Genomic DNA, 22,817 nt, shown 5'->3' with positions numbered 1-22,817 from the left:
GTTGTCGAAGTGGGCGCCGAATACCTTTACGCCAGCCGCGGCGGCCGATCGTCTTCCTACCCGGCGCACACTGGTCCGAAATCGGAAAAAGCTGGAATAAAGTTCAAAATGACCTTTTTGGGGATAGAGACTTGAAACTTAGCGTAAATAATCATAAATCATTACCAGATATAGATTTATATGCTATTTTACATATACAGGCATCCCCCGAGTTACGTATGTCTCGACTTACGTAAATCCGTACTTACGTAAGCGATAACCGTATTTCAAATGATTACGTTAATTTTCAAATGCGAGCGCGAAGAAGTAGATATTCGCTCGTACAACCAATGGTAGAAAAAATATCGAATAATTATAGAGTTTTTTACGTGCTAAAAATAACAAAGTGACCCATTTTTGTCATTCCTCGAAGGAAATTTCATTAATTTCTGTAGAAAAATCGCTCATAAATCCCAAGTCAGCAATCAACGTGAAAATTTGCAGTTCTAGCGATGGATGTGGTGGCGTATGTGGTTGCGCTCATTCCTGTACGATACAACTTGTTATACAGCAATCTCTGAAGCGCCAACGCAAAGGTTCGACTTACGTAAATTTCGACTTACGCATAGTCTGCCGGAACGCATCTCTTACGTAACTCGGGGGATGCCTGTATACGAACCTTTAGTGAGATACAGAGGCCCAAACATGACCAATTTTTCGATGCCACGCGAGATATCGTTTTTCCTCAAAAAATCTTTGAATTTATCCAAGTGGTTTTGCGTTGATATGAGTTTTATGGAATAAAAAAAAGCAATATTCCTTTGATTAGGTGCTTTGCCTATACTTTCAATGACTTTTGAAGATTTTGGCTCTCATCTGTCTGGTTTTACGATGCAAAATGGCCGACCCGTTTTTCACGTGAAAGTTGACATAAAGTAGACATTATCATTCGTTTACGAAAAATATAACTCGGAAAATTTGAACCACAATATAAAGTAGAGATTTCTAAAGAGTACTAACTTGAAATCTAGGAAAAAAAAGTCTGCGACGAAGGAAATAAGAGCGATTTTTCAATCGCGCGTCAAGGCTCAGCTACACGCCGCGGAAATCTAAGGCTCATTAACTGAGGCCGATTTTTCAAGTTTTTTAAAACATTAGTCTTGAAAATCGTCATTTAAAGCATGGATAATCGTCTTCATTGACTTAAAACACTAAACTGAGGATGTTAAAAAGGATTATGTATAGATCGACTAGAACATTTAGCACATTACTCGAGTGAAAATACTAAGGATTGGATATTTTTCGAAACTATCCCACGCATAAGAAATATGCCTCGGGTATTGAAGTAAAGTGAAGAGATTAAGTCAGCATGCTTAAGAGAGAGAAAAATGATCTGTTTCCGTGAAAGGCAACAACCGATACCCTTTTTCCCTTTCCACCTTCGCCGAGGTGAGTTGCGCGGAAGGGGGAGTTTTCACATCACAAGGCTCTTTTAGCCTTTTTTATTACTGCGTCCGTCCGATGTGATATTCAATTGTAGCGTTTATTTTCTTTCTTGAACTTAAAAAAAGCAAGAGATTTTAAGGTTAATTAAATGACGTGAGAAGTATAGAATTTTTTTGGCTCTACAAAACTAAAGTTTAGTTCTATAGTTCGTTCGCTTCGTCCACTTGAATTCCATGAAGATTTAAGATCCAAAAAAATCGTTGATATAATTTTTAATAAAAATTCCAAAGTCTCCGAAATCTTGCAATTTTGGTAGGAAAGTATTTGTCCAATCACACAAGTGCGTAGCAAAAGGCAATTTTCTGCAGGCAGTAATACTGTAACATGGAGACGTCAAAATCTGCTGGCTGAGCATGTAGAATAATTGGTTTTTCTGCTTGAGAATTTGAAAGGGCCAAATATTACATGATTCATATAAGTAGTATGTAATCTTTATTACAGCTATGAAAATTTCTGTACTCAGGGCTCTCCCTTGTAGTTCGGATACATATATATGGTCGACATATTATGAGTGCCAATATTTTAAAGCAATACCTGTCATGTAACACCACTTTTCAGGTATTTTCTGTTTTGAAATTTAGCTATTATATTTTAATTACATAGTGATGATATGAAAGATGCTTTTGTCAACTGACTCTTTTACAGAGTAATATTTTTTAAAGTGGTTTTCTTGTTTCCTGGAATTAAGTGATATTTTTTCTTGGAGCCTATGGCATCAGAATCGATGGAATCGGTATCGGTAGAATCGGAATCGAAATGTCAGAATCGGAATCGGGATCGGAATCGACAAAATTTTGGAATCGACCCATCACTAATAAAATGTTACACAGAATTTCTAATTTGTGGAACTTAACTCTCTGGTGACATTGTGTCATTTACCAGCCATGAGGAAACACGAAAAATCATAGACACATGAAATGTCTATTTCCAGTCTACAAGTAACTTAAACCGATGAAAGTGCGATGTAGACCATGAATATACACAATTCCAGTGAGCAATGGGTGGTGGCATCATCGTGGAATACACTTGGAATCCATCACAAATCAACATTGAATCCACCACAAATCAACATGGAATCCACGCTGATTTCAAGTGGATCTATGGTGATAAGTATAAAATATTTAACGGAATTTCTAATTCGTGAAACTTAAGTTAATTAACTCTCTGGTGACATTGCCTCATATATCATCCTGAAACCACGCTAGTTATGTGAAAATGCATCCCACATTCTATTTATATGTAATTCATGGAAAGGCGGGATTAGTATTATGTGTAAAATAGAATCAGCAGGTTTTCAAGCATTTGCATAATAGGCGGATTTTATTTTTATATCCACTACACTAGCTCCTGCTGGAACTTCACTATTAAATTATTCATTCATTTTATAGTTCTATTTTATAAATATTTTAAATTTCCTTCCCCGCATCACAAAATATCACCCTTATAGCACAAAATATCTTCTAGATATCTGGAGCATGTCTGCGATGTCTTGGATATTTTAAATATCAACTAGATGTCTTGAATACGTCTATAATATGAAAGTATGATTAATGCTTAGCCTTCTAAATTACTGGAATTTTAGATACTGAGAGTAATTTCACAAAAAGATTATTTAAATAAATGATATATATTTTTAAAAAAATCTTTGAGATAAAAGAGCAGACATCTACAATTTAAGTAAAATTTATTATTATTAATCAAAATTGATTGGTAACTATGAACTAACTCAGCTTAGTTACTATCAATAAACAAATCCAATAGAGTTGTTCACCATATTTTTTTTATTTAAGAAATCGAAAGATAGTGCTTCAGAAGGACCAACGACAATTATATTATAGAGATGGGTCGAATAGCAGATTTCTCGAATTCGAATATCGAATTCGAATATTAAATCATTGCTCGAATATTCGAATACCTCGAATTTCGAATACCTCGAATACTAAATGATGAATTCTGGAATGTTTGACTCGGTTGCCTATGCAGCAGGCAACACAAGATTTTGGGGAGTAATTTTGATTTCCTTTAAATGATTCGAACAGGAATTTAGCTGATTAATGAATATTTTAATTTTATGGAGACAATTGGGCATATAATTAATTCAACTAACATCGCTTAACCCCCACTCCTGCTGCCAAGTGCTAGCTGACAATCTGAGGCATTTTGCAAAATACAAGCTCTTTTCCACCGGATTTTCTTCAATTATTTTCAGTCCATCTTTGGGAGTTCTCACGAGATAAGAAGATGAATTGGAATTGCTATCAGGGAGAAACCAAATATTCTGAGAAAATATCCCTTAGTCTGGGACTGTAACAATAAAGATTTATAGCACCACTCATAAATTGAAACTTGATATATGTTTTCGGAAAAACATACCGCATCAACTTCCGAGAAGCTCTGCTGCTCATATCGAGTTTCGCCAGAATGCTAAGTCTCCGTCGTATTTTGATATTTATTTCTTTGCGTAAAATGCTTAAATAAACTCAGAAATACGTCGTGTTTGGTCTTATTCTTTTTGAAATTACGCGCACATTACTAATACAGTGGAACTTGGTTAGTACGTTTCTGAAGGGACCACGAAAAATGAACGTACTAACCAGGAAAACGTACTAACGAGGAAAGTAAATAATAGCAGTCCGGGTTATTGCAATCTGTGGAAAAGTCGTCATAATTACAATTACTATCGGTAGTTCTCATAGGATCGCCTACCTGAACTCTTTTCACATTTAAAATCGAGAAAATGAGCGCTACCATGAAAAACAAACCCTTTTCTGAATAAAAATCGCAATTTTTCATGGACATCCCGGAGACGATTTCATGATTACGGCGTCTATCTCCCGTGATTTATATATATTTACAGAACGAGGACGAGTGAAGCTCAGACAAGCGAAGACAAGTCATTTTTCTTTCTCACAGCGTACTCGGAGAATATAACAACAACCCGGAGTAGGTCAACTGGTTTTTTAAACATCATAAAAATTAGGCAAAATTATATTGACTTTCAAATTACGGCAACAGCCGTAGACATTCGCTTCTGGAATGATACCATTTCGATTGTAAAATCGATCGATATATCGACTGATGACACGCAAGATTATTAGATTACGACGTAATTACAAGAAAATTTTATATTAAACAGTTGAAATTTACATTCAAAATTTGTCTAATGTCGTCTGCTTTCGTTCCGAGATCAAGTATTTTTAAGCTAAGCTTCGCGTGGAGATCCAGAGGATCGTCTGCTCCTGCAACAGTAGTCAAGTAAATACGCACGACGTCGAGTTTATGGAGCAGTACTGCTTTAGATAATGTGGGAATTGTCTAATACCGTTAAGACTCATTTCTTCATCATGATAACTCGTGCAATAGCAACAATTTCCCACTAGAACTTCGTGCGCAGCAGTGGGCACTCCCAAGCGCTCCAAAGGCAACAAAAGGTGAGGAGTTCGGGGTGGGGAAAATTGGGGCTTCTTATTGGCTGTAGTTTTTCATAGTCAGACATTCCCGAAAAATGGCCGCATTTTATTATTCAGCACGTCACAAGAATTCAGAAATGCATTTGGATAAATTACGGTAGAAGAAAGAGATGTGGAATGAATGGAAGAATGTAAATGGCTAATAATAATAAATTAAATCATGAATTCAGACGTTTGCGACCCTTAAGAAGACACTAGAGAACGAATTGCGGGTTGCGTCACGGCAAGCAATTGAGCGTACTAACCAGGAAAGCGCAATTTTTTCAAACGTACTTACCAAATTCTTTTACCTGTATTTTGTTCGGATGGTACCGGGACCGAGGGAAATCGCCGTACTAAGGAGGAAAACGTACTAAGGAGGAACGTACTAACCAAGTTCCACTGTATTTCAATTCAATAAAGGTGTAACATCAATTGACGAAAGTCATTCTTAGACACCTTTTGTGCTAATAGATGACTCATGCAGCGGTTGACCTCCACAGAAATAGGGAACTTCGAAGCTGGTAGGAAAAAAAAGGTCAGTGGGGGAGAAAAGGGAGGGCCCGAAACACGTTTCTATTGTTCTCGTGTAACTTGGTATTTTTTCGAAGCTAAGGTCTTCGTAATATGATCCCTGCGCGAGCTGTGACCTTTTTTTTTTATTTCTAAGAAGAGGAAAGCCTCAGAGGGGGGCGGGCTAGCGCTGAATGGAGAGGGATACCGGATCTTGGGAAATGCGCTAATGTAAGTATCCCACGGTACTCACACAGCAGTTGACCTCCAGAAATGGGGAACTTATAAGCAGGTAGCCAGAAAAAGGTCAGTGGGTGAGAAAAGGGGGGAGGGCGTGAAACACATTTTTATTGTTCTCGTAACTCGATATTTTTTTCGAAGCAGGGGTCTTCGTAATGCGATCCCTGTGCGAGCTGGGACCTTTTGTTTGATTTTGGAGAAGAGGAAAGCTTCAGAGTGGGTGAGGCGAGTGCTGAATGGAGGGGGATAGCGGATCGTGGGAAATGCCCTAAGGTTGCTATCCCACGGCACTGAGGTTCTCCTGGTGGGGGGAATCGGGGATTTTCGGATTTTTTCACCCGACCATTTTCGGTTCCCCTCGTAGAACTCTTTTCACCGCTAAAATCCACGAATTTGATGTACTTTGTCAACTTGCGTAAAACGGCGCTGCGAGCACTAAATGACTACAGTTCTCTACATTTTTCCAATTCAACTACCAACGACGTACGTGCGACAGTGTGTGACGCGAAATTCAAAGTATTCGAGGTATTCGAGACGGTACTTTTCGCATAACTATTCGAAACCTCGAATATCGAATACTTTCTATTATTCGAGGTATTCGAGTATTCGCGGATACTATTCGCACATCTCTATTATATTATGCTATTTTCTTCATTGTACATGTTTAGAGAAGGCTTTAAACAGTGACAAATTTTACTTTACGCCAAAAAGCCCTACTTCCATCTTGAATTGATGTGTGATGTCACAAGCCTGTAGATGCCCTACCCTACTGCAGTGTTGTTGTTTAAGTGGCTCAGCAAGGTTATTCCACTTTTTTTAAAGATCTCCAGCGTCTACCGACCAGATCAGTGTTTAAAGAAAATCCAAATTTATCCTTTAATAAGAGTAATAATAAGCAAAATTACCCTTGAAATATAATCGGGTGTTTTCCTGGCGTAGGTGTTGGATGAAAAGTTCTCGGGCTTTCCACCGGGTAATAAAATCCTTCTCCGCCGTCATATGACCAAAACAAACAACAGCGCAACAAAATTCGTGAAATGTAAACACTGGCGAATGCTCAAAATGAATTGGCTATACGCAATAAAATCAAACAGAACTTAGACTTAGAAGCGAACAAACGAATGAAAATTAATATGCGTTCGATGTATCCCTAAAGTACAACTAGCTCAAATATGAAACATATCCCCTTCGCAATAGTTGGATACCTTAGATTGAAATGTATAGGGTTGATTGAACCAGCATGGAAGAAATAAATAATTACGCCGAAGATGTTACATTCACAACTCACTTCACTTGTCGTTTCACTCTTAACTTCATCGTCTATATGCAATCATTCTCTTAGGGGTACATTAAGGGCACAAATTGTGTTCACTTGCACTAGAGGCACAATGAAAGTTCACTGCACGTAGTTTCCTAGCAAATGCAGCTATACAAAACTTTCAATTCCTGTCAACGCTGCATTCGTTGCCTGCCTAACTTGAAGAAAGGATTTTATGTCGCCTTGATCCATCCGGAAGTTTCATGCACAACATAGGCCATTTCAAAATAAGGAATAACCTTGGTCAATGTCCAGCCGGCATGCAGAGTGCTCAGCTTTGCTAATTGCTAATAATTCCACCATTACTTTTTCAACGCATCTGTAATTAATCCCAATCAAAATGAAATTACACCAGAAGTGATATCCATTCGTTTTTTGAGACCGTTCTGATAAGCTTGAACAACCCTATTCAGTGGAATAAAAGGTATGTCAAAATTCTAGTCTCTTCTTTTTAATTAATTTACTACAAAATATTTTTACTATCCTAACAAAAATTGCCATAACCTTTTATATATCACAGTTATGTACTCATATTCATTCATAGCCTGTATGAAGGAAGGCAAAAACTTGAATTGAAAATTCCTCAAGACCTAAACTGCAAGACAATAAATCAAAATTAATTGATAATGTTGCTCTACTCCTTTGAGAAATTAAATAAATTGTAAGCTGCTTTGGAAACTTCAACTTTGGAATCAGAGGAGGAAGCTCTAATTAGAAAGAAGCGAAAGGCAGAGAGGTTCCAATATTCAGGAAGAATTTTCAGAAGATAATATACCATCACCTCCTGCTCCACCATCAGGCTTTCAGTTGAAAAATAAACATATCTAATACCGAAACATTACATTCGAGTCATTTAACCTGAATTTTCCCTGTGGGTCCATTTTGAATATGATTATCTAGAAAATATCTTCTCAAGATATCTTGTAGATATCAGAAAAGGGAACATTCAGATGCCTACAAAATGTCTGGAAGCTATTACAAGATATTTAATGGATATTTTATGCTATGTCGATCCTTTTTCTCATCTATGCAATATTTTTAATTTAAAAATTTATGAGATGAACCAAAGCATTGCAATGCACATGTGCTTTCAACATGAAGAACTATCTGCACATAGTTAGGGAAGAATTATAAATTTACTGCTCATTCAGTGGTGGCATTTTGTTTAGAATTGTATTAGGAAGGACATTAGCTGCTGGGTTTTTGGTTTAGATATAGAGTGGTCGAGGTTTTAATGGTTTTTAGGAGAGCACCTACTGCTGTTTTAATTTTTCCACCAAATATCCATGTGGGTTCCACGTTGATTCCACCAAATTTCCACGTGGATTCCACGTTGATTTCACCAAATTTCCACGTGGGTTTCACGTTGATTCCACGACCAAAAACACGTGGTATCCACGTTACATTTCCACCTAATCTCCACCATAATTTCCACGTGGGTTCCACGTGAATTCCACCTACTATTTCTCACTGGGAGGCGATTTGGGCTCGGGAGTCGGAACACCCTTGAAAGGCCTCCCCTCACCCATTCCACCAAATTTCCTGTGTCGTGCACACACAAAGGTGGAAAATGCACTTGTCCATGAAAGTCACAGTGGAAATCTTATGGGAACATCATTGACATCTAGCGGAGAATAGCAGAACGAAGAAAGGCGTAACATTTCTTCCATAAGTGTTAGACCTCATCTTACCCTATGATTTCAGTGAACCAGCCAAGGCAGTAACGCATAAATGAAATATACGCGGTATATACCGTATATCTCCGAATATAGTCCCCCCTTTTTTTCCAAAAATGGCCGCGGAAAAGTAAGGGGGGGGGACTATAATCGAGTGTAATCCAGTTTAGCATACTAAAGGTGACCATAAAGTAATAAATAACGGCATAATGGCTAATGTTCTCGTAGTCTTTCTATTTGAGTATATTTATGAGGATTATAATCGGAGATATTAGTAAATACTGCCACGTTTTACCGGAAATTAAGACAATTTTTACCACAAATGTTGTACAGATACGATTATTCCGATTCAAATAGCATATCGAATATGCGTTTTCACGGAATCCATCGGGTAGCCGCTAATTTTTCTTGGAAAAGTATTGTTAGAATAATTCAATCGACACTGATCACTTAATGACGCAAAACAGTAAATAATTAAAATGAAAACTAAACACACACTATCATTACATTAATCGAACACTAGAATTGAATCAATAGTATATGTACCCGTCGCTCATTTAATAACTACACGATTTAAATAATTGCGAAAAATAAACAGATAAAGTGAACCTTTCGTGACGATTTAGCATTTCATTGCGTCCGTAGCTACTATACGTCCATGTGCCCGTGCGGTTCGTGTTTACAACCACTGCCTTTACCGCATTCGCAGGACAAGAATGCGCAATAGGTGATGCATTTGTTTCTGAAAAGGCGCAATAATCGACGACTTTAAACCAGAAGCGCCGGCATTACTGCATTTGATCCAAATACAGCGACTCAGCATCGAAAGTGTAATCAATTTATTGAGGAATATCTTCAATTCACCAGGGTAAATAGGATCGATAAATTACGTCGCATAACGTTTCGCAATTATTTCCGCGATATTTTCTTTATTAAAAATAATTTTACGTTCAACAGTGAGGTGATGGATCAAGTAGAAAGATGATCAATCCTGCCGCAGATTAGAGGCCTTCAAAGACGGAGTTTTGATGCCAATTTAAAAATAGCCGTTGCAGAATACGCCGTAAATCATAGTATTTACAGCGCTTGCAAAGCGCTAATACATCGCGGAAGTCATTTCGGGGGTCTCGATGCGGCAGATTCAAAGAATTAGAGGAAAATATCGTCGAATTTGTGCGCAAATGCAGAGCAGAAGCTCTTTGTGTAACTTATGCAATGATTCGCGACGAGGCATTGAAAATTGATATAATTTTTTTCAGTTTTAATGTTTGTTGGAAAAAGTTTATTTCTTAATTTTATTACTTTGATATTTGTAAGTCCTGTAGTTTAATTATTTTGCTTAGCAGGCATTTGATAGCAATATTTTTATAATATTTATAATTTATTTAACACAAATTTATTTAGATTTCCTAAATTCTTCAGGTCACTTGGATTTGTGATGACTTGATGGGTGTGTTACACTGGATCTAAGGAAGTTTCAGGGCCAAATGCAATACTGTTTATGGGCTTTAAGTTAAAGCTTATATATTGACATTGTCTGTAGTCATTTGGAAATCAAAAATATTAATAATTTGTGAAGGTTTAAAAAATACAATAGCCTTGGATACTTAAAAAAATTCTCATTTCTTCATTACATCTGGTTAAGGAACTATAAATTACTGATACATGCAATAGATCACAACATGTTTTAGGTACAGTTATTTTGTTGTGATGGAAAATATGTGAACAGATTTGTTCTTAATCTTCACAGAAAATAATAGTTTTTATCGAATCTAGAATCTTAACTTGCTAACCACAGAAAAATTGCCTTCCTTTACATTTTAAAATTTTTCCCAAAACTGAGGTCTCAAAATTGGGGGGGGGGACTATATTCGGGGGGGGACTATATTCGGAGATATACGGTATTCAAGAAAAGAAAAGGGACAAGGGAAAATAAATTTCCTTGAGAAGCAAACATGGCACAACAAACCTTATCCTAAAACTTTTGGAAGTGATTGTTCATTTAATGGAGCAACAGATAATTGAGGCTCTGTAAGAGACAGAAACAGCAGACTCAACTTCCAGTCCCACCCTTTTCACGCCCCCAATCCATCACCTACACACTCCATATTTTTCCCGAGTCATGTGTTTCTGTCACTGCGAAGAGTCGAGTCTCTTTACGCTCATCTTCCATCCTCCCGTGGGAAACTGCAGAGCTGGGTGAAGGAGAAAGACGATGGCTGAGGATGAGGAAGGGGGAGGAGGGGAGGTCAGCGGAGGGGGGCTGTTGGACAACGAACGTCGCGGAGTCGGACGCGTGGCGGCGGAGAATGTAAACGAGTAGAATAATAAAATCATCTCTCCGTAGTCTATGAGTTTCCTTTCAAAAATCCCTGCCAATTGATTGGCGACACCCCTTAGAGCATCGGGGGTCTTACAGCTCCTTAGTTTCTATGGATAAATGCTCTTGCATGTGGAGTCTAATCATAGAATACAAATTACAAAACTATAGGCATTGGCAAATGTACCTCATCAAGGAGCTGCCTTAGCCTTTGAAGTTGAGCTTCTAACTGACGGTTGTGGTCTTCCAGAATTTGCATCCTTGCTTCCAGGCGTCCCTTATGTTGACGCAGCAAATGGGCTTCTGCCAACATGTCGGAGTCGCCTCCCAGGCTTCCTTGCTGAGATTCAAATAAAAGAAGAATAGAAATTAGAGCTTGTATCAGTTGATTGCACCCATTTTTTTTTGTTGAATCTAACACATCCATTATAGATTTTAACATCCTTTTGAGAAAACTGACTCTATGCATTACAGATATGTTTGAGTTCCAAGAACTAGATAACATTCAAAATTCCAAAAATGGAAGATAACTAACTTCCTATATTTTTTATTCCATAATTGTTCTCATAGTATTTTTTTTAAACATATTATGAGACCATTCTTAATTTGGATATACATAGTTAAGTTGATTCTCACCTTTTTTAGAAAAGTATTCAGTTTTCTATCTCATTGTTGAAATGTTTTATTTACCAATCAACTTTCAATATTTCTTTCATTTTACTTTTTTTTAACAAGTTTTTTAGTGCCCTGCAGAGTTCTTAAAACCATTTTCTAATCAATTGGCGCTTTCAGGTAAGTTCTATTTGATAAGATAAGAGAGCAAAATCACCGATATTATTTGCTGCAGGCAGTGCTGCTGAGTGGGCATTATTTGGAACAAGTGTTCCAAATAAAACCCAGTTGTAAGGGTGAAAAGTTTACAGAGGTACAGAAAAATATGCTTTATCAACTACTCACAACATAAAATTTATATAAGCTAAGTTCATCAATAGGCCAATAGAATAACTTGTTGAAGCATACCACTGAAAGAAAAAAACATAAGAAATACACAAACTTAAGTAGGTTTTTTTTCCAAACATAATATGATGGAAAATGTTTCCTAGTAGGTGGTTCAATCATAAACAAAATACTTTTTGCTAAAGAAAAGCGAGTATGTAGTACTTTTTAATCTTGAGTCGAGTATCAAGTCGAGTTGAAAACTACTCGCGAGTACCGTGTCGAGTATGGTAATACCTGGACCAGGCAATACGACAATATGCATGCTCCAACATATTCTCATATTCCCACGAGAATTTTCTATTCTGAATGGTTCACCTGATGTAATTAGGAAAAAATAATGAGGAGTGCTGATGGCAATTGTCTCGGAATTTGGAGATGAATGAAATTTAATGTGCCTTAAACAGTTCCACAATCAGAACTGAAATGAATAAAGGATAAATAGAAAATCTCTATTAATATGTCGAAAATTTATTTAATACACCCATGCCTCATATAGTGCAAGGGATGTGTTCCTTGGGGTCTTTGCACATACAAATTTGCATTATACGAGAGCATTTTAACATTGGTAAGATAGGGATGCGTTCCTGGTAGCATAGGTGTTCCCATGTATTCCCATGAATAGCCTAAAAAAACCTTATTTATATAAATGCTTATAGTTTTAAATATCTTTAAAGATAGTAGGCAAACATTTAAAGACTTTTATTTATGTAAAAAAAAGAATAGAGTGTTTGCATGGGTGAGGAATAAGCATGAAACCCTTTCCATTTAGTGCATACATGTTTGAAGTTCACATATGTTTAATGAAAATTCCATGTGTTTTGTTATTAATTTATTATTTAAGTTTTAATAACCTTTGTTTTAGCATCGAAATTCAGGAGGGTAAAACGACCTGTAATTGGCTATTCGTTACGTGACGTCATCTCCCATAGTATAGTTGCAAGCGGACAGGAGCATTGATGAATAACTTTTATTTCACGTATTTTACGTGATATTTCTTCATTTTTCTGCAAGTAAATTTGCAAAATGGAACCTGGTTTCGTTAAGGCTTGTTCAAATAACCTCCCAGACGTAGACCCCTTCGTGATCGGTGTATACCTAGGGCCTATCTTCGTTTTTGTAAGGTCTGTAACTTCGTTTTCTCCCGAGTTGGGAGAAAATAGACTCATGAAGCGTTTCATCCAACACTTAAGTCTCTAACTCGATTGCATATAGATGATGAAGTAAAGAGTGAAGTGAGTTGTGAATGTAACATCTTCGAGGAATTTATTTCTTCCATGCTGGTTTAACCAACCGTATACTCGATCAAAGGTATCTGACTATGCGAAGGGGATATGTTTCATATTTGAACTAGTTGTGCTTTAGGGATACATCGAACGCATATTAATTTTCATTCGTTTGTTCACCTCTAAGTTCTGTTTGATTTTATTACGTATTGAACCTATTGCCAATTCATTGTGAGATTTCGCCAGTGTTTACATTTCACGCATTTTGTTGCGCTGTTGTTCGTTTTTGTTTTGGTCATATTTTGGTTACCGTAGGAGTGATAGTGAAATTCGAAGTTTTTTGATGTTACAATAACTGGTTTAGCAATTTGTTTCATCCTATTCATTTAATTGTCTTCGCAATGTTAACGTGAAATAACGTAAACTGATTCTAAGTCGAATAAAATCAACAGATTTAGGCGTTACTTGGTGGAACGATGAGATATTCATGGTTAAATAAAAAACACAGTACTATTCCACAACCTTATATTTGCAGTCTACTAGTTTCAACGTTACAACGTCATTATCAAGACTAACTTTCGGGAGTCTTGATAATGACGTTGTAACGTTGAAACTAGTAGACTGCAAATATAAGGTTGTGGAATAGTACTGTGTTTTTTATTTAACCATGATTCTAAGTCCTTAATGATGTGTGGGAAGTGAGATGTGAAGAATCCTTACGAATTTCAAGGAGTGCAAATTCTTTTAGTGTGTTCAGAGTGATTGGAAAACCGATAATCATGCTTTATTAGTGTTACATAATAGTGTTTTATATTTATTGTGAGCCAATTGTTCTTCATTGAAATAGTTGATTCGGCATATACTGATTATAAGTAGGTATCAAAAAGACAGCTCGTGAAATGTGTGCGTGGTAGTGCTATTTGTGATATGATGAGCAATAAATATGTACAAGTAAGGGTAATTTTGCATTGTTTTTTATACATTAACACCTCTATTAAACTATTTTTCCCTATGTTTCCGCACTTTTATGCTGTCAATTTTTGAAAATTTAAATGTAGCGAGGCAGATTGTTGTGTTTCCTCAACTATAACATTTTAGGAGTTGCAAACATGTTACTAATTGCTCGCATGTAGGTATTTGCAATGCATCAAATTTGTACCATTCATACATTTACCGTAACGTTATTTTCTTTACGATTCTTTACTGCATTGTAAAATTTTTTAATTTTCCTTTTCCACTCCAACATTGTGTATATCTGCTCTTCGAGTATAAACGCTTACAATACTGACGTTGCTAATTATGTTTTTCCATAGTCATCAAGCATGCATAATGAAAGTAAGCATCTGAAGTGAAAAAATATGCAATGTATATCATCAATGAATACACGGCCGTTTGTATACAGGAATAACTGCATCTCAAACACACATATGCTTCAGTATTACGCATTAGTCTCTCCTTTCTGAATGGAATAATGGCATCGACTTAAGATCCCTCCGGGCATAATTTCCGTCGTAGTTCAGGCTTATCGGGAACATCCACAAAAATCTTGTTCGGTGTAGAAACACGGGTGCTCCCACATATCGGAACAAAACAATATTCATTCCGGAATTTTGTCCTACAAGCCATTAATCTATCTTCGCTCATGGCTACGAACTTAAAGAATTATTGTACGAAATATACCACTAATTTATAGTAGGACAGGTGGTTTATTCCGTCAGATTCACCTCAGTGTTCGTAAACAACAATAAACAAGGTTTCCATCAATCGCAGGTGATCGGAGGAACTGCAGTCAGTTGAGTATGGGGATTGACGTCACAAGCCGTCTGACATGGCGGCGGAGTGTTTTAAGCGCAACATTGATTTTGGAATGTTTATTTGTTAATAACAAATTCACCCATGGTCGTACGACTGTAGGAATTGGAATTTTGCTTATTTAAACCAAACTGATATTTTTAACAGGCCTCACCAAAAAGGTGCAAATACTCTATTCGTACGTGCTTTTGAAATTCCCTCCTGTAGTGCGGGTGGGCTAACATATGCTATCTCAGGGGTTCTTGCCAAAATTGCAAGATTTGAAAACCTTGGGAACTTTTATTGAATTATTTCAACCATTTTTATGGATATTGAATCTTCATGGAATTTAAGAGGATGTAGCAATTGGACTATAGAATTTAGCTTTAGCTTAGTAGACCAAAAATTTCTTTATTTCTCAATTTGTTTCAACTTTAGAAACTTTTGTTTTGCAAGTTCAAGAAGAAAACTAAATGCAACAAAGGAATGAACAAAAATTAACGTCAGGCATACGAAGTACTCAAAATAGCTAAAAGATGACACCACTTGTAACATAAAACACACAGAAAAACTGACATTGTCTGCTAAAACCAATAAGTTACATAATTTTAAAAAGAAAATCTAAACCATTTTTACGTATTCTCATGGCGTTAATGGAGTAAATTAAGTAGGGTCGGACACAAAAGTATCAGATTAGAAAGTATGACCGATGAAGTGGTCCACTGGGATTACTGTGAATTCGCCACCGCGTCAGAAGACAGTTGGCCTTGGTCGTGAAAAGGTATTTGGCACCCACGTAGACTACTGTAATGGTTGACTGCTACGCATACAGCAAGCTGAAACTTCCAGGCCAAGGCATAAGAAGGATTTATTGACTTTAAAAACGATATTACACGAGTTTTGCCATAGTGCCTCCTGTTGGAAGATCTCTGAACTCACTGGCCTCCACAGCTCTGTAACCATAACTATACAATCGACTCAACATTTGTAATTCGAAAGTTTCGGGTCGAGTACCAACTACTCGACTCAACTTGAATCTTCAAGTACTCGCACATCCCTACTTTTTAACCCAAAATACATTATTCAGGCAAAACCTATCTCTACATGCATGTGTGTCCCTGCTTCTAGGGCAAAGAATGCCTCTTTCAATTAAAGCTCTCACCGAATGCACTCGGCCTCCCCCCTGCGACAACTGGTGTTGCTGAAGCAGAAGTTGTTGCTGCTGAAGGTGATGGGGCTGGGACTGGAGCATGTGCTGCTGCTGGTGCAACACAGGAGACATCCCCAACGTGGAGACTGAGTCTTCGGGAGTCGATCCCGGAGTCTGCTTGGCTCTCAGACGTTCATACTCATTCTGCAGCTGAGAATTTTCCTCTTCCAACTCCCTGAAATCCACAAATGACACTTACTCAACACAGACAGATCAATTTCAAACCAAATTTCTGACAAGAAATCATTGTAGCCAACTAACTAATAGGGTCTGGCTTTCAAGCAGCAGCACCCGTCCGTCTGTGTCAGCGCCATGCAAAGGGGAGAGGGGGAGAGTATGATCTGTAAGAAAGTGTTTTGCAAGAATGCATCCACTGCACAACATCAGAGACTACATTCTCAAATTTTTCATACAAACATATCTTAATTCATACATATCCTTTTTCAAGATAAGCTCCTTTTCTAGAAATCCACCTCTTCCTCGATTTTGATAACAAGAATAAAAATAATAATGTTGGCTTTATTTGCATAACGATCTAGAATATTAATAATGAACAAGATACAAGGCACGTATTAGAGGCAATACATATTATGAGTATATTACAAATATATGAAATAGCATTATAATGGCAGAGCACTTATTCTCATTGTTACCGTTTGGTGAGCAGCACTCTTTCCCATTTCGTCCCTCCCCCTTTTTTTTGTTGTTTAATTCTAAATGTTTTTTGTATATGATAATTTTAAGTATTGCAAGTGCACGTGTGTGAAGAATGTTCAAACCCTGCGCATCAACGAGCGTGAGTTCAACACATTAGCTAAGAGTGCATTTGTGAAGCTACCGCCCTCCCCTCTCACGGTAAGACAGAATGACTTGAAACTCAGTGAAGTCAAGCATTTTTTTGGCTTGGGCTATGGGGTCATCTCGGCAGCGGCAGAGCCACGACATCCTCAGCGAGGTTGAGGCAGCGAGAGTTGGCGAGAGACCACCAATCTTGGTATTCACACCACCCCAAAGGAAAACGGATCCAGAGGCTCACGACAGATCCGTCGCTGTCAACCATTGTGGGATTCTACACCAGAGAATTTGTAGCCGATCCACCCAACCAGAACACCCGGCACAACGAGAAGTCTGTCATACGACGCCACCCCCCCTCCATTCCTGACGAGATTTCCCCAACACAACGGTGAAGTACGAAGCAACGTTCCCTTTCCTCCCCCCTTTGTTTGTTCGAGGTGGTTCGACCTTGTCTTATTCCCAATCAGCCCTCTTCAAACCACGTACTGTAACAATCCGTGAATTGCATAACATCAATTAATTGCAAGCTTGTGTTCAAGTTCAATTAGTTTTATTTGATCGAGATGATTTTTTCTTTGGTTTTGTATCATAGTGTAAAGCCAATTAGTGGTGAGCTTGTGTTCAAGTTCAATGTGTCTTATTTGATCGAGAAGATTCTTTGTGTTTTGTATAATATTGTAAAGCCAATATGGTAGTTTCCTTCATCGAAGAAAACGAAAGGCATTGATTGCGATTCGTTATCCACCATCAGTGTATTCATAATATACAAATTATTTCGTTTTAGAAATACCGGTTTAGACGAATGGCAATGGTTCATTTTTATCCTCATTTGAAAAGGGCCAGATTGGCACCCATGCGATGCCACTCCACGTGACGTCACAGGGACCTAGTTTCTATACGAGAAGATAGGAGTTATACATCGTCTGAGGTTACCAATGCATGCATGAGGCGCAGAGCTCAGGGAGAGGTGTCTTTATAATCACCTATTAAAACTAGCTAAGGTCAGAAAGTTTTCTTCATTTGATAAGGTATTAATGATCCTTATTTAAGCCAAGCGCTACCAGCCAGCAGGGTACTCAGCTACCCCCTAGCAGCCTGCGTCATATCAGCACTAAGCCTCGCCTCAAGGTCACCTCACAGGGCGGCAGCGGGAACAAGAAATACGTCACACGGAGAGATTTCCCGGCATTCATACTTACGCGTCGCGTTTTCGCGTGCTTGAAATTTTTCACTTTCCATTTAATCGCGAAAAATAGATATCGTCATTTAAAAATCTAAAAGTGTGAAATACGTACTCCAGGAGTAATAATCTTTCGATTTAGGCAATAAAAAAATAATAGGAAACCACCCTATTAGCTGTAAGTTGCCCAATCCTGCCCCACTAACTTCCCTTTTCCTGAGTGCTACAAGTATATTACAATTTGTTTGAATGTTTATTTCTTTGCTCATGCCTTTCGTGAATAAATGTGTTATTTTTCATGCAACACAGAGAACATGTGAACACATACATTCATCTTAGTGTTGTTATTGTGGAGTCATCTGGATCATACGTATTCTAATGCTTATTTTCAATGATAAGTTTTTGTAAAAATATTAGTAAAGAATTGAACCAATCAAATGTGAAAACCTTCATGTAAGATGTATCTATTGGCAACGGATTGAAATGGAATCATGGACGATCTGTGCTGTGTATTTGAAATTCGAATAATGGATAACTTTGTGTCATCGTAGTGTAGCATAATAGTGTAAAAAGCTCATTATTCAAGGTATGTATTCAGTGATTCGACTATTCAAACTTCCCATCCCAAATTATTAATGATCCAGGACTTTTTCTTCCTGAGAGAATGAGTTTTTCTTGTTTCAATGGGAAACAATACATTCAAATGATGCAGGAAAACCGATCAGAAACTTTGGAAGCTCCTACCAAAGGTGGTGAATTCTTTTCGGGTTTCCATCCGGGTGAGCTCCATCTCCATCGCTGCCAACGTTTCGATAGAATCCTTTTCTATCGTCATCGGCCCTGATGACGATAGAAAAGGATTCTATCGAAACGTCGGCAGCGATGGAGATGGAGCTCACCCCGATGGAAACCTGAGAAGAATTCACCGCCATCATACGCCGGGAAAAAGTGAAATCTTACACTCCTACCAAAGGATTTAGCATTTAATACATCAGACCAGTCCTAGGAATTGAGAGTTAGTAGGAAGTGTGATACATTTTGATCTCTTTTGGTTTGGTTCTTGATTTCAGGATTTGCATTGCAGTAAATAGTTGTGATTATGGGAAGATGATCAGAGAGAAGCCCATCCATTACCTGGGTGCATACATGTCTGTGATTAATATTTGTAAGGATGCTATTTATAACTGTTTGAGTAGAGTGAGCAAGTTTGGTGGGAGAATAATTGGTTACGTGCTTTGATATTAAAAGCAGGAAGAATATTTAAAAGGTCTGTCTTGTTGCTAGAATGTACTATGGAGTAAATAGTGACAACAAAAATGACAGAAAAGCTAATGCCAAACAGATATTTCATTCAAGTATCCTAAATTACACATACACATGCACACATTACAAATATGAAGTACAACAACACTTACCGAATCATAGCCTCCAATTCTTCTCTTTGCTCAGCATCAATGGCAACCATGATCTGCACAGGTGATCGTGGTACATTGGGCAATGACAAGGAAAGTGACTCCCCCAGAACTCCTCTCAAGCCATCTCCATTCAGGGACTGACAATACTGAGCAATCAGCTGATGTTCGTCATCCCTAATATATGCATAAAAGATTTTATTTATGGGATGTATATGCATGAAACAGTAAAAATTTCACAAAAAATCTTAAACCTGAGTAATTAATTAGTTGAATGTTAATTATTTTAAGATCATGAAGAGACTACACCACTATCAACCTAGAGACTACACCACTATCAGTCAGTTCTGACAAGAGCTACCTCGACAAATAACAGTTTCTTTCAGGAAATTAAGGCAACTTCTTCAAATTTCAAAATATCAAGACGGCACTGAGGTGCATTACACGCCCTTCAGTTGCTCCGCATTTATGTATACAGTGTGTTTCACCTATGTATCAGTTTCATTCTCTTTGAGAACATTTCTCTGCATCTTCATGTTCGTATGGTGCCAAAATCCTGTCAGTCAACAGTGCTTTCTATGGATGAAGTGTACTTCAACTACAGGAAGTTTTATTTTCTGGCCTTACAATTGAGTGGTCTTGCTGTGTTCCCCAACGTCCTGTCAACCTTGTACCGGAGATTACGTGGACTGTAGAGGCCATCTATCTCCCACCCATACCCCATTTGCATAATGCTTAATTTACTTGTGATGCTTTTGTCTGGTGATGTGAAAGTTAACCCTGGTCCTTCCTTCCCCATGTGATCTTTTTCATGTGTATCACCAAAATGTAAGAAGCATCAAAAATAAACTCTCACCTTGTGATTCTCATATGCACAAACTGTCTCATTTTGATGCTATTACTTTAACAGAAACATGGTTATCTTCCTCTGTTAGTAACAGCAAGTAGTCTTTCTCTGACACTCATAAACTTTACCACAGGGATAGCCACCGAGTGTGTCTACGTCGTTGCAGATGGTGGGTCACCTCTAGATATTGAGGTTAGCTGCGAGATGAGCAAGTTTACTTGTTGAATAAGCAGTTGTAGAGAAAAAGCGATGGCATTCTGTGTTGGTATGGGTCTGAAAGGCCATCTAAAAGATACATTAAACTTGTGAAGATGCTGTGACTTGGCGACAGGAGGCTGCCAACAATTATGCCTCCCATCACCCGGAGGAGAGGGTAGCAGGTGTTCTTCACATGAGTGAAGGTGGAGGACATGGTGGTCAGTAAATTGACACTCATTTCATTACGGGCGTGATAACATTTACTTAAACGGCTGCAGTGCTGCGATGTGGTAGGCAAGTGGAAACCACCACATTATTATCCCAAGGAGTCTCAGCTACTCTAACTTTAAATAATCAGATATGATGGAATTCTCTCAGATAAAACATTTCGGAGGTAAACTAGTCGCCCACTTTGATCTCGAGGTGGGGACTACCCAAGAGAGTATATTAGTAAATTGTGATAAAGTTACGAGGATAGATACATGGAACGTGAGATGACTTAGGACCTGTACTAAGCCAGAAAACCTTAAGGTGGAAATGCAAAGATTGAATCTCGACATGCTAGTAATCAGCAAAATAAATTGGCCGGGGTAGGAAGACTATTGGAGTCAAAGCTATGGGATTATGCACACAAGATCTGTAAAAAGTAACGCTGGGGTTGGGATAATGCTCTGAAAGAGCGCCGCAATGCACATGAAAAACTTCCTACAGTGCCATGAAAGGATAGCTATGGTAAAGTTAGAGACTAAGCCAGCAGCTACTGTTGTGGCAGAGGTTTTCATGCCTATGACAGACTATGAGAATGAAGAAGTTGAAGAAGATGATATAAGGAAAGTACCATATAAGCGCATGTAAGAGGCGCACCTTTTTTCCCAGAAATTGCAGCCAAAAATGGGGGTGCGCCTCTTACACAAACTTCTCACCTTCCCCTCCTCCCTTTCCCCCATCGCAAGCCCAAGAGGAACCAAGTGGCCAGTGGCGCTGACTCCATGGGGCCTGAGGGGGCCCGAGCCCCCTCAAAAATTTGTTATGGGTGTGAGGAAAAAATGTGCCAGGCTTGTCAATTTTCCCCGGAGAGTCCAGATATCAAGATTCGAGTTATCAGGGTTCTAATGTTGATCACATGAATATTTCAAAATGCTTAAAAAACTTTAAACTCACTACTTATAAAATGTCCCCGGCAAGATCCCCCGGTTTGGGCCCCCCAATATTTTTTGTAAGTTCTGCCAACCAAGGCCCTTTAGCCTTTAAACCAAGGCCCTTTAGCCTTTAAACCAAGGCCCTGCAAGTGGCCTTGGTTTTCAGCGTGAGTCAGTCATCGAAAAACCAAGGTCAAAAACAAATGGGAGGCAGGAGAGTTTCTCCCTTTGTGACGTGTTTTTACAATGCTCCTGTTTGCATTTCTTACTCGTAAGCATTGCGCCGTCATGTCGGTACCTCAGCTGTGAACATGGAAAAGATCGCGGGGTATTTTGCTCTGGAGGGTGCACTAAATTTACTGCTGCGTGCTACGAGTGGGCATTCGAAATGTGGTGCTACTGAAGAATGATGAAGGTAAAATGGATCGACCGTGTAAGTAACGAGGAAGTGCTAAGAAGAGTGGGAGAAAAGAGAAGCCTCCTTAAAAACTTTAGGCAGAAGACTTAGTAGGTCACATTTTGAGGCACGCCTACACAATAATGCAAATGCAAATTACCCCTCTAGAATATGGGGGAAAAAATGGTAGTGGCCCTTGCTTATCAACCTACTGGACAGCATTTGCACTAACACCTGGAAATTGTACAGGTTCTGAAACGGAAGTCAAATGTTACTGGTAGACCTCAAATCGTGTCTAGCAGGGATGCACCTAAAAAGTGAAGTGAATGAATCAGCAGATAATGTACCCCGATGCAATTCACCTCCAAATATACAAAAAGGTAGGCCTTATAATTTATTGCTGATTTGCAAAGTAAGGAAGGACGAATTCGGCTATAGAATTAAAAATAAAAGTGAGACCAGAAGAAGGTGCCGACAGCGTACAATCGTACAGCGTACAACTGTACATGAATGTACAATATTATGTGTGCCATTGCACACAAAATGCTTTCATTTATTTAATAAATAGTCATTATTTGTTGTAATTCAGTCAGTAATGATAAAAATATCAATTAAAAACTATAAT

The 22,817-nt window shown here is 38.1% G+C and overlaps 1 protein-coding gene across 10 annotated transcripts in view; it reads right to left on the bottom strand.

Moving 5' to 3' along the window:
- LOC124166034 (dystrophin, isoforms A/C/F/G/H-like) overlaps window positions 1–22,817 on the bottom strand; it is a 957,857-nt gene that overhangs the window by 17,656 nt on the left and 917,384 nt on the right. For all 10 annotated transcript variants that reach the window (XR_006866384.1, XM_046543616.1, XM_046543612.1 and 7 more), the window contains 3 exons: window positions 19,615–19,788; window positions 16,177–16,399; window positions 11,189–11,341 (listed from right to left, as the gene is read on the bottom strand). Coding sequence is in view for 9 of the 10 variants with exons in the window: in XM_046543616.1 (XP_046399572.1) it covers window positions 11,189–11,341; window positions 16,177–16,399; window positions 19,615–19,788 (550 nt within the window). In the remaining variant the exon portion in view is untranslated. The remainder of the gene's footprint in view (window positions 1–11,188; window positions 11,342–16,176; window positions 16,400–19,614; window positions 19,789–22,817) is intronic.

The sequence above is a fragment of the Ischnura elegans genome, chromosome 9, assembly GCF_921293095.1.
Source record: "Ischnura elegans chromosome 9, ioIscEleg1.1, whole genome shotgun sequence".
Classification (NCBI taxonomy): Eukaryota; Metazoa; Arthropoda; class Insecta; order Odonata; family Coenagrionidae; genus Ischnura; species Ischnura elegans.
The sequence above is the reverse complement of the archived record's forward strand: the minus strand, read 5'-3'. Positions and strand labels throughout refer to the sequence as shown.